This window comes from Montipora foliosa, chromosome 4 (assembly GCF_036669935.1).
Source record: "Montipora foliosa isolate CH-2021 chromosome 4, ASM3666993v2, whole genome shotgun sequence".
NCBI classification, from domain to species: domain Eukaryota; kingdom Metazoa; phylum Cnidaria; class Anthozoa; order Scleractinia; family Acroporidae; genus Montipora; species Montipora foliosa.
Window position 1 is genome coordinate 3540615 of NC_090872.1, and position 12500 is coordinate 3553114.

Below are 12500 nucleotides of genomic sequence, written 5' to 3' on the forward strand. Positions count from 1 at the left end.
AAGCATATCAAACAAAGAAAATCACAGGTGAAAGTTTGCGGCTTGCCACAGAGGCTGACTGGTATTTGCTCTGATAATGAGTTATATCCATGGCCCGATACATTATCATCACAAAACAGCTGAAGGAATGAAAACTATCTTGACTGTTGACTATTTGCACAGTTCTACCTACGTTTAGGGTACTTAAAGAAACGTTTTTCTTCAAACTCGGAAACTCCGAGTTTCTTTTGAAACTTCTAATTCGTGTGGCATAACTGTCCATCTGATAAAATCAAAACGCCTCGAACAGAACTAAGAGGGTGCATTTGGAAATGACAGTCTCACCGGAGCAGGACTGGAGTGGTTCCATGATTTTCTTTTCTTTGTTTTGTGTTTGCAAAACTGGAACATTACTTTGGGTACCAACGCGGCGAAAGAAAGAGGACGATCTGTCTGTGTAGTTAGATTTATAACTGATTGATAAATAGGATTTTTCATCAAGTTTCAGTGGACCATCATTGGATAAACACGAAGCATGTCGTGTAGAACTAATTTGAAACGCCTTGCACATTCAGTTTTACTTATATCGGTGTAATGGGAAAGGGACGAAAGAAGCTCAAGGAAACAGCGATAAGTTGTTATAAACTTCTCGCCTCCGGTCCCTGTAGGAACTGAATTTTCCCCTCTTTCTGTTCTTTATGTACATCAAAATGTTACTCCCGCTCTCTTAGATTACCCTGTTTCTGGCTTTAGGTGACTGTATTGTAATGTCCACAAGCTTGATAAGAGGAGGCAAAGTTCAGGGTTTTTCTTTTGCTCCGGCGTCGTTAAACGTCTTAAACACGATCGTACCATCACATACAATATTAAATTTACTGTCTTACGGTGTTGCTTCTCACCCAGCTTCGCTCACGTAAATCGTGACATCGAAGGCGCTTGGGAAGGGTCTGTGGATGTGAGAGGGGAATTTAAAAGAGCTAGTGCATGGAAAGGTATCAGATAACCGTAAAATTGTGTGCCGCCTAAAAAATGGTCAGATGGTGCGTCACATCAATTATGTTGTGTCTGATCCAATAGTTTGCTTACGCGTTTGAAACGGTAGTCAAGCAATGCGCTTTATCTCGTTTGCTCCTTATTTATAACAACGTTGAGGCAGAAATTTGACACATCAGTTGAGAACTGCTCAGAACACATTTCATTCGAGCCTAAGATATAGAACAAAATTATCGAGCTCATTAAAAAAATAAGCGAATTTTGTTTATACAAGTTATCAATCTGTCACTACAAGATGAGAAATAAGTACAGGGGCACCCAACGACCAATTTGTTGTGAAATGTATTATTATACCCCACTTAATGAAAATAAATGTTATTAAGGCATTTTCAGGTGTTTTTGAGTGTTGCTGGGAAAACATTATCTGTTCCTTTTTCCCAGCAAGACACACAAGAAATTTCCCAGCCAGCTAGATAAAATTGGTTGGTTTTCCAGCCAGCTGATCAAATTTATTTCCCAGCCAGGAATATTCCGCCCGCTTTCAAATCTCTCGATCCGAAATGACCGAACAAAACCGACAAAACCGGGACAAAACAGGTTTTTTCCGCAAGCGCAATCACCCTGACCAGCCGACGTATGTTTGTGACTACTCTCTGGGAGAGGGAAGGGGTTCCTGATTCTTTTTTTTTTTTTTTTTAGTCGTCCTCAGTCTTCAGAGTTTCTACAGCCAGCTCGGGTTGAAATGCTAGAAAAAGTCAGTAATTCCCAGCCAAAACCTCTATCAATAACAAAATTTCCCAGCCAGCTCATCGAAACACCTGTATTTTTGCCAGCCAGCAAGATTCCTCTGGGAAACAGATAATGTGAGGAACAGATTCGTTGGGTGCCCCTGTAAGTACGACCCCACGTTCGTAAAACTCTCCAATTTGTTGCGGATTACCAAAATGCCGCCAATCTTCGAAGAAGCTGAGGCTACCAAATTTTGGCAACGGAAACAATTTTGTTTGTTTAAGCATCGAGTTGTCATTCAAACTGTTCGTGTACAGAAGATCTTAACTTCGGTAGGAAATAGACCATCGCAATTTCAAACGCGTAATAGCAGGGCAAAATAAAGTTTTTCCACGATATCTCTGCAGTGTTTACAATGGGAGCGGCAGATATGTCCCATATCCAGCATACATGTACGGTCTAGGGATCCTTTCCTGCGAATTCGGAGCCTGATTTAGGAGAAAAGGAGAAAAACTGCTGAGTCAGGTGTCAAGATTCAGGGTCCCAAAGAGGATGGGGGGTGGTGGGGGGGGGGGGGGGGGCCTGGAGCCCTTGGTGTTTTTGCTGTGAAGCCCGGAGCCCGATCATTTCTCCGGTGTTTAGAGTACAGTCTACTAGTCAACAGTGGAGCCCGGAGCCTTAAAGTAGCTGCTATGGAGCCCCGATTTTTTGGCCTTGGAGCCCCGCTTTTTTACGCCCGGAGCCCTGGAGCCCTAAACCCCTTTGGGACCCTGAAGATTGAGATTCCCTGTTTCGCCGATTTAGCGATCGCAGAGCCGAGCAATGTTGTAATCTTTCCAGTGCCGAGTGAAAAGGGAAAAACGAGCTCTCCTTGATGATGAGGCGGTCTAGATGACTGATGTATGCGTCAATCACTGGCGTTTTGGGAAATGATAATTTCGTATAATGCGACCCGTTCAAAAATTTGGGACGCTTTTCAAAAAATATCGCCAAAATTTTTGGTGATATACAAACTTGTGCTAATGCGGCCCGGCCCTAATAACATGAATTTGTATCATTTTCCTTGTTGTTAAAAGACCTGATGACGGCAAAGGTTTGGCGAAGTTGTGAAACATGGTTTCCATTTCATTGGCAAATCTGTCATCCCTTGTTTTTCGACAGCCCAATTTTTATCTTCGGCATTGTAGTGGAGTAATCAATGATGCATTAAGAAATCATGGAAAATAATTTTATAAAGCCTTATAGATGAACGAATATGTAGCTCAATGGACTGGCATACCTCCTGGGAAAAAAAGAAATAAAATCAACCGACTTAAAAATTTCTTATGATAAAACAGTATCATTCGGCCATCGTGATAATTTGAGCTGGCTGTTGCGATGCCCTCTCAACATGAAGGGAGTGAATAACAGCCCAAATCACCTCATACAGACAAGTAGACATGAGATGTAGTGAAACCAATTTTGGGGGGTTTCCCATATGGACCCTTTACTCCTCAAATTGTGGAACTGTGTCACCTGTGGCGAAAAGTCTTGCACGAAGGTCTTGATTCAGATTCCTTGTTGTAATGTGAATTTCAATATATCGAAATTTATCAATTAAAAAACAAGAGAATGCATTTCAAAAAGTTAATTTTTTGAAGCAATATCGCTAAGAAATGTCAAAATGCAAATGAAGTCGTCAAAACAGCATTCCCCATTCACGTGAACATTACATAACGGCGCTTGCGATGGTGTTGAATCCGGTCATTTTTTTTCGAGTTTTCCTCGAATGTAAATTATTGAAGGTGAGGAAAGTGATTCAATGCACGTTATATTTGATTATTGTTCCTTTGTTCCATTTCCTAATCGTTACTTTCAAAATCAACTTTGACCTTGACATATGTTTATAAAATCACACCACCATGAGTAAGGACTTTCGATCACAAAACAAGCTCACGTGAGCTTCAGAAGCTATTTCATATTTGTTCTTTGGTATGATATTTTAGTCAAGGTGAAGTCAATCACGAATATTAAATGAAAATTGAGGCCAATCTTTATATCAGTTTAGCAACAACAGATTTTATTGGCCCGGTCGCTATAAAAACCTCCAATTTACGATGATCCAATTTTAAAGAAGCCTCAATTTAAAAAGAACCTTTTATGCACGCATACATATAAACGTATCAATATATTAAAAGAAATAGACAAAAATGTAAGAGAACGGTCGAGGCGAGGCTGGGTGTTTTTACACTTTGCCGGCTGCCTTGTTCGAAAATAAATAAATGTTTGCTGTTATTCTCCAAAAAAGTTCGTTGCATTTTGAAAAGGCAACAAAAGCCAAAGATCGAGACGATGAGTCCGTCGATAGGGCCATGGTCCTTGCAACTTCCAATATGTTTTTCTCCTTCCGGCCCGTCGCTGCTATACAACTGTCAATCATACGTCAAAAAAAACAATAGTACATGATGACTGCTTCCAAATATAGCAAAGCTACAGGGCTTTCCTTGCGCCTCATCGCACCTCATGAAAACCCTTTCGTCAATGCTTATAAAGCCTTTTTAGCTGTGTCCTGAGTTGAAAGTTGAGCTCACGTCGACGACAGAAACAATTCAAGCGAAGCTCAGGATGGTCTGGATTTGCGGAAGAAGTAAAACGAATGGTCCGTCAGTTCACAAAGACGAGAAAACTTCATTGAAACAAAAGTTATGTTATGGTGTCGGTCATGTATTTAACGACCTCTGCATTCAGGCTTGGTTTACTTACCTTATTATCTTCTTCAACAAAATAGTTAAAATCTCTGCAACAGGTACTGGATACATATTTCTTTCTTCCCAAATCGCCGATGCAATTTCTACGCCGTTTATAGGCTATGGTTGCGACAAGTCACTCTCTGAAAGAATTACCAAGAAATACGGAAATAGAAAGATCTGGCATCTCCTTGGATCAGCTGGAATAGCATTGATCTGGCCGTTTGTTTTCAGTCCTTGTATTGTTTGCAATGATGAAAGTCCGGACTGGGTGCCGGTTGCTTATTATTGCGTTTTTGCGGCCTTATTTAGCGTCGGTTGGCCCATGGTTGAAATCAGTCATTTGTCGTTAATCCCGCACGTTGCCTTACGCTCGAAAGATGCTGTGGAGTTGAGCGCAATAAGGTACGTTAATATTTTTCCGTAAGCAATAAAAGTAGCGAGATTTGATGTAAGCTTAAGATTCATCCTCGTCGTCACGAGAGGAGAAGATTCATCCCGCCTTCCGTCGAAGTTTAATCTCATAATCGACTCAAACTCTTTATTTAATGTCTTGTTATTCGGCCAGTTCGGCAAAAGTTCTTGTATTGCATTATTTATTTTTAGTAAGCTGGGTTTTCCTTCGAGTTGAACAAACCGGAAAACAAGCAGCGTTAAAAAAATCAGACTCTGTTGACTTCAAGGTCTTGTGACTTCACATGAGCGAAAAGAGTAGAATTACGTACACGCGCATCTTCACACGTAAGCAAACGTATGATCTTTTTTTTTTCTTTTTTTTTTTTTTTGCGAAAAGCGTTCATTATTTTAAAATGACGAACCTTGGACAACAATTGCAGCAATTGAAGTGACAAATCAAAATATATCTCTGCTCGACCCTGGTATATAAATATTTATCTCCGGTCATGGAAATGTCGGAAATTAAAATGTCGTCTCGCATGCTCTAAGAAAAGTAATAGAATAACTCAATTTTGTTGGTGCCTGGCTTCAGTGAAGCGTTCACGTTGGAATGCAGGCAGATGTATGTTGCGTCAGCTCCAGCGGCTGATCAATTTCCGGTTTGAAAATCTGCCAAAAGTTTGCTGACCTAAAAATGCGGTATCAAAACATAGGTTGACGGATGTATCAAGCTTTTTAGCTTAACATCTTTTGCTAGATGCCCTTTTTTTAACCCCGAAAGGATATCTAGAGATTTTTATCACAGTATCCTTAGCATGATTCTCCACAATTTGTTGACTGTTGAAAACCCAATGTTCTAAGCCAGATACCCTGATTACCCCCAGCTGCACTGAACTGCATGTGATCGGCTATGAAAATACTCAATTTTTTTCATTTTGATATTTGAAGTCAGAGGTTTAAATACCATAAGCTAGAAGGACAACCTTTTTAATATTTCAAGGCAAAAACAATATAGTATTGCTCACTAAATTCATTCCTGTTGTAAAGGATAAAATTATTATTTGATAATTAAGGGTTTTAATTCTTTTGCTGAGCATCATTCATTGAGTGAGACACAGGCCAAGGCATGGAAAGAATTATATGGAATGCTTTAACATCCTGTTTCCATATACTTCACACTAGATAAGCATCTTGTATATACTTTTGACATGCAAACCAAGAAACAAACTTGTAAATGACCCCAGCTTGTTTCTTTCTATCTCTAAGAAATAAAAAAAGAAAAACCAATGCCCTGCAGTGATCAGAAATGGTAGTAGTCTTTTTAAGAGGGGGAAGGAATTGGTGAGGGTGGGGTCATTGTGCAGATGTCAGTGACCCAGAAAGGGCTACTTTTTTTATTCAAAACTAAGAAAACAAGTCATATAAAATTTCAAGACACAAATTGATTTTGACCAGGCAAATTAAGCACCAAATGATTTCATTAGAGCGGTTTTCAATTGAGTGTTGAAAGTAATAAGCGAATTGCTTTGCTTTTGCATTACTTCACTCAGTGATTGGTTCAAAGTTCTTGTGCCTGTTGGTTGAAGATGGGACTTAAAAATATTGTATATCTGAACACTTGTTTGATGAAGAGAGTTGTATATACATGACCCTGCTTATACTGAATGACATTTCTAGTTACTTTAATGTTACTTAACCCTTTGACGTCCAAACCGGCTGAAACCGGCCAGACTTAATAGTATTTTACTCTGTCTAACGCCAGAGTATTTATAGTGACTGCAATAGGCCCACTTGCATAAATTGCAATATAACCCTCTTATAAAAACCATGCATTTAAAGGTGGGGATATAGGGGCCTTCCTGCTTTTTTTTATCCTAGCTGTACCTTTATCCCGCCTCCGCACTGCCACCCCTTTCATTCGTGCTCCCATCCCCTATAAATTAAGAAAGTCAAAACAGATATTCAGAGATTCCAACCCTCCCTTTTTAGCCGGAAACCCCCTTGTTTTCGGCGAGGATTTCCGGCCTCCTGTTTTCGCTTAATAATTATAGTCCCAGTTTTTGAAACGATTCCTGACCAAAGAAAGATCATAATGCTTTAATTTCTTTGTTTAACCAGTCTTTTTAGCAGGATTCTTTGCCATTTTTCTGTGGTTTCTCAGCCATTTTTACCCATTTGGCATGGTAGCAATGATGAGCTTGTGGTAATTTTGGGCGTGATAACGCACTGGATTGCCTTGACTTTGGGCATTTGCGTTTATTCTTGGGACCAATTAGGGGCTTAAGCTTTCACTGCCTGTTAAAAACTCCACTATTTGCCATGGAATATGATTGCAACATGCAGGAAATATGGCATTTTAGAGGCTTCCTATATCGTAAAAAATTTCCCTAGGGGAGCATGCTCCCGGACCCACCTACAGAGTTCTGCCTGCGGCACTTGCGAGCGTGGCTATGCCGCTCCTCAAACCTCCCTTTTTCTCAGTTGACTGGGTTGGAATCTCTGGATATTGGTCATTTAGCTACGTAATTCTTAATTAAGTGTATCCTTTGTTGCTTGGCTCGTCTTTCAGCAGTTACGCAACAGCCACTTGACATTTCATGACCTAATGCATGACGTAACAACTGTGAAAGGCTTAATTTACAATTTCACTAGAAGTAAGCCTGTTTTTCAGCCCAAGCACAAATTTTTTGTTTGCTTGATTGCTCAGGAGACGCTAATGCTGCTTTTAATCACTGTGAAGTCAAATATCACTTTGGGTTCTTGTTTCTTAATTATATAAAGTATAATCTAACTCATTAATAATGACGACAAGTAGCGCTGTGCATTTCTCTCCAGCTTCCTGCTTTTTTCTCTCCTCCCTCCTGTACCCTCCCGTCACTTCAAATGATTTATTTTTCACTCATCCACTACTAAGCACCTTGAGCATTGCATAAATTCATAGCTACGGCGGCGGATGTAAGGTACGAGTTTGGACAATGTGTGAGCAGCCAGCGAGGCATGCAAGCCATGGTGTGAGCCATGATTGCCAGTCATGCGAGCCAAGATGGTGAGTCAACATGCAAATCACACAGTTATTGAAAGCTAACCGTTTTAAAATGGGTGCTTAGACTTCATATAAGAGTTTATCAAGTTGAACGCTATTTGAAATGGGTGCAAAATTAGCTTGGCTTGCATGAATCACTGGCTCGCAGATTGTCCAGCCCGCTCAGGTACTAGATATATCAAAGAAGCAGCTATAATTAAGATATAAATAAGCACTGTTCACAAACTTTTCTCTTGGCCACTAAAAGAATCAATTTTCCATTTCAATAGTTACTATACTCGCCAATTTTCCAGTAGCTGATCAGCCCAAAATTCTATCTGTCTTTACCTCAAGAACATCCAGTTTTGTTTTAACCCTTTGACACCCAAACCAGCCTAAACCAAGCAGACGATTTTACTCATTAGTGGGTTAAATATTCAGATATAACATTATTATCAGACTAAACTGCAATTATATATACTTTCCTATTTCAGCTACCTCACAAATATTAGCTGACAGATCGAGGTAGCAATATTATCTGTGACAAAAATTTAAGCAGATTTAGTACCCATTACTTACTGTGGTAAAGATAATTCATAATTTTTGATTTGATTTTATATTCCAGATCTGCACTTAAATTAGGTTGTGGAGTTTTCATCTTTCTAGTAACTTGGATTCTTTTAGGACAAAACAGTGAAGAATCTATAGATGAGTCAGCTCAGAAGCAATTTACAGTAAGCATACACAGACGTAATTACGGGTAATAATCTTTTACCAATACATAAGAGACACCCAATCAGATCTGTGGCAATATGGACAATTAAGATTGAGCTAGGACAATGTGCGAGCCAGCGAGCCATGCAAATCATGCGAGCAGTGGCTGCAAGCCATGCCAGCCATGACTACGAGTCATGCAAGCTATGGCTGCGAGCCAACATGGCGAGCGATGTGAGTCCATATGCGAGTCACACAGTTATTAAAAGCTAACTGTTTTAAAATGGGTGCGTTAATAATTTGAAGTGGGAGCTGGCTTACAGATTATCCAGCCCCATTAAGATCAGTTGAGGTGACGTGCTGTTTGCCAAAATTCAATTTGAATCGCTCTATTTGAGCTTAAAAGATGGAAGGTGAAATGTTTCCATCATTCTTTTTCGATTGACAAGAAGCAGCTTAATTGCTGTTTCCTGTTTGTTATTGTAAAACATGGTTTGAAACACGTAGTCACCATGATTATATCTACATGTAACAGGCATTTTTGCTCCTTTCCATTCATGCACATGCATCATGGATTTCAGTTTTGTTTCATCCCATGCAAACTGATATTTTATCTATTTTTGTTATTTCAGTATCAGTCCATCATCATATTGTTGACAGGATCCTTTTTTACGTTTATTTTCCATTGGGGTGTTGAGGAAGCTGATCACCCTGGAGGTCAGTAGAGTTTTAGGGAATTTTGTGTGAGTTAGAGTTTATTTTCATGTTAGTCTAGCATATAAACTTTGATCAGTTAAGCGTGAATCGATCAACTGATCAAGATGAAATAAGCCCCTGTACAAGAAAATATGGAAGGAGTCATATAATTAATACAAGGTGGTTTTCATGTGATGTTATATTCGCTACCAGTTTTGTTGGTAGACGAAAACATAAGATTTTTCATTATAATAAGCTCCTTTTGTTTGTCCTCCTGCACTTGTACATAATACACCATTGGTAGGTGTGTCTCAAGAGACCTACAGTAAACATATACAGTGTATATGTCACTTGTGAGGGACTGAGCAACGCGTTGGGGAAGGCTGGCCAATACGTACAGCTGCATTAGGCATCAGTAACTTTAAGCAAAGATTACAGCTATGGTGACAACTATTACACAAAGTAAGTCAGAATAATATTTAAATGCCTTTTTTTGCCACACTCCAGAAAACAACAATGTGAAATCACCAAAATTTAAGTTTTTAAAACAAATATGTGAACATACAATGAACCATTCATTTTCTATTTTCATTTTAAAACCATTCAGATTATCCATCCAATGCATGCAGTTACAGGCTAGTTCGCCTGTATTGTACAATATGTGAACAAGATGGAATAATTGCAAAATACTTGCAATAGCACTAATTTATAGTTTGGAATGACGCGTTTGTTGACATATCGTTGCCGATGGCTTTGCTTAAACTCCCTTTAGTCTCTGTCAGTTCCCCATCGACCTCTCTTTAAACTGATGGATTTAATTGAGTTTGATTGATTGTAGAACATGACAAAGGCAAGTTAAAACCTCCATCTGCAGATTCTCAAGGCTGTAAGGATTTCGAAAAACAAGCACTTGATATTGAACTTCAAAGAAAAGCAACACATGAACAAAATGATCAACACAAAATGACTTGGAGAGAGTGGTTAAAAAAACCAGACTTTTACAAGGTAACAATATTGAGCAATAGAGGACCTTTCCTGTGTTTACATAGCCTCATCTAAACACAAGGGGGCCGGAGTAATGGGAGAATTTGAGACAGTTAATGCAAACCCCGGGGACTGCAGCTACTGACCAATGAGAGTGCACGTACTATCCTAATTATTCTATAAAAGAATTTGACGTGAAACTATACATGTAAACGTTTTGTTGTAGAAAAATATCTCCATTGATAGTTGGAAAGATCATCGCAATTATAGTTGAGCAACTTAAGCAGATTGCAAATTACTAACTAAGGAAAGGCCAAAAAAATCCAGGCTTGAATGAGGTGTACGCGTGAACTGCAGACTAAGCACTGATTTCAAATAGCGCTCAGTGATGAACAATTTTTAAGGCTATTAGCACCACCTTTCAAACTGTTAAGCTTTCAATAACTGCAAGTTAGGGTTAGTCTGCAGTCTGCAAGTGTCAGACATGCATTGTCTTGAATATGGGATGCAAACCCTGGTGACATTGCGATTGCGTTGCGCTTGCTCTACCAGCTGTCGAGGTACCAAGCCGGTTGGGACCTGATCAATAATTGCAAGTTCAAGTTTATCCCGTCTGAGGTGAATGAAATGTTTTTTTTACAATGTATATTATTCTAAAAACTCCACCTCCATTTGCTGGAAGGAATTAACTGCTATGGTTAAAATTTAAGGAGATAATTCTCATACTCTTAGCAAACAGCTTCACAAGGATGTACGTCAACAAGTAAGCTTACCGGTAATTGTTAATGTTGACCTTAGTTCACCCGCTCGTACGCATGCATGTTGCACCAGCATTCGCCGAGGGTTGTGAAGTCTAGGCACCTGCTTTCTCAGTCTTCTGTCATTTTCATGAAAACGAAGCAATAGTTACAAATTAAAGATATTTTGTTTCTTTTATTTCAGCTTGTATTCATTTACATGGCAACACAAAATATAGTGAATCTAAGTCAGTCCTATTTTCCCATGTACTTGACGGAAACACTTCACTTTCAAAAGGTAATTAATCTTCTTTATCTTTGTCAGAACACTTTGTTTCCCTAATTATATACTCAGTGTTTGATCCCTGTTTACTATCATCCATAATACAAAATTAAACCTGTTTTTCTCTCAGCATGTAACAGGCACTCAAACTTCCCCTGTAATTAAAAATTGTGCCCTGAACGTAAATTACACTGTATGCCAATACTGAAATGTTCCAGACAATGTAAATTTTATTCTTACTTTTTTGACAATGTAAGTGTCAATGGAAGACACTCAGAGAAAATCTGAGTAAAAGTAATGTTCTCAACAAGATTCAAACCCATGATCCTCGATCTGACTACTTGTCATTCAGATGATCCACTACTGACTGCATCATAGGCAACTCATGAGAGCGAGGCCAAAAAACGGATGCAGGTTACAATATAAAATCATTGACCTGCCACATGCACAGCCAGGACTGAAACTGAAACAATTATTGTGAGAGAGAGTGAATGCTAAAACCCGTGAATTAGTGAATGAAAAAGTGTATTTTTTAAATAAATACTTGGAAATACTAAAAAACTGGAGTACTGCTCCCAGTAAAGTCCGCTACGAGCCTAGAAGGCCCACCAGGCCGGCACTTATCTCCGGTTTCTGTAGCATGAAGCGACTTAAGGATTACCGGTATTCTACTCCCCCCGGATGGGATACTAGTCCATCACAGGGTGAATCCAGATAGGAAAGCTTTTTCCAACCAAAGAAACGGTGATTCTAAAGAAGGGTTTCAATGACGTGGCAACAACTGGGTGCACCAAGTTCTACTGCTCCCTGTGAGTAGGACTCAAAAGTACTTAAGCCACGCGCTATTCTTAAGTTGCTTGCATCAGTTAGTGTTTCTGATGTTTCCCAAACTGAATTTTATTGGGTCTTTGAGCAGAGCTGTAGCATACATGTATTGCCAAGCTGGCAACAATTGGGGACTCATGTGCACATGCAGACACCCTTAAAAAATTGTCTGACAGTAGTATTTATAGTCATAAATGTTTTCCCTACTGAAAGGATATTACCGGGGGTATTATAGTCTTGCAATCCTTTTCTATTGCAAACCCCACCTGTATGGAAAACCCTTTCAAGCATCCCTCAATCAGAATCAGAATCCATTAGTGAGCTTTAAGAGACTCGTCTGAGCCAGCTGTACCATTGAACTACTCTCTAAGACTGGTTTAGGACACAAATTTCCATAATGGACCCAATTACTTTCC

General features: G+C 39.3%; 2 protein-coding genes across 3 annotated transcripts in view; both read left to right on the forward strand.

The window, feature by feature from the left end:
* LOC137999555 (major facilitator superfamily domain-containing protein 12-like) overlaps window positions 1-1352 on the forward strand; it is a 12283-nt gene extending 10931 nt beyond the window's left edge. Inside the window, exon 10 of the mRNA XM_068845360.1 lies at window positions 1-1352. This exon is cut by the window's left edge and continues 112 nt beyond it. The gene's annotated coding sequence lies outside the window, so the exon portion shown is untranslated.
* Window positions 1353-4097: 2745 nt separating this feature from the next.
* LOC137999556 (major facilitator superfamily domain-containing protein 12-like) overlaps window positions 4098-12500 on the forward strand; it is a 22206-nt gene continuing 13803 nt past the window's right edge. Inside the window, exons 1-5 of one of the 2 annotated variants that reach the window (XM_068845362.1) lie at window positions 4098-4832; window positions 8471-8579; window positions 9192-9276; window positions 10130-10260; window positions 11182-11274. In XM_068845362.1, coding sequence (XP_068701463.1) covers window positions 4306-4832; window positions 8471-8579; window positions 9192-9276; window positions 10130-10260; window positions 11182-11274 — 945 coding nt within the window. In that variant the 5' untranslated portion in view covers window positions 4098-4305. Of the gene's footprint in view, window positions 4833-8470; window positions 8580-9191; window positions 9277-10093; window positions 10261-11181; window positions 11275-12500 lie in introns of both variants that reach the window. The other variant, XM_068845361.1, reaches the window with a different exon arrangement.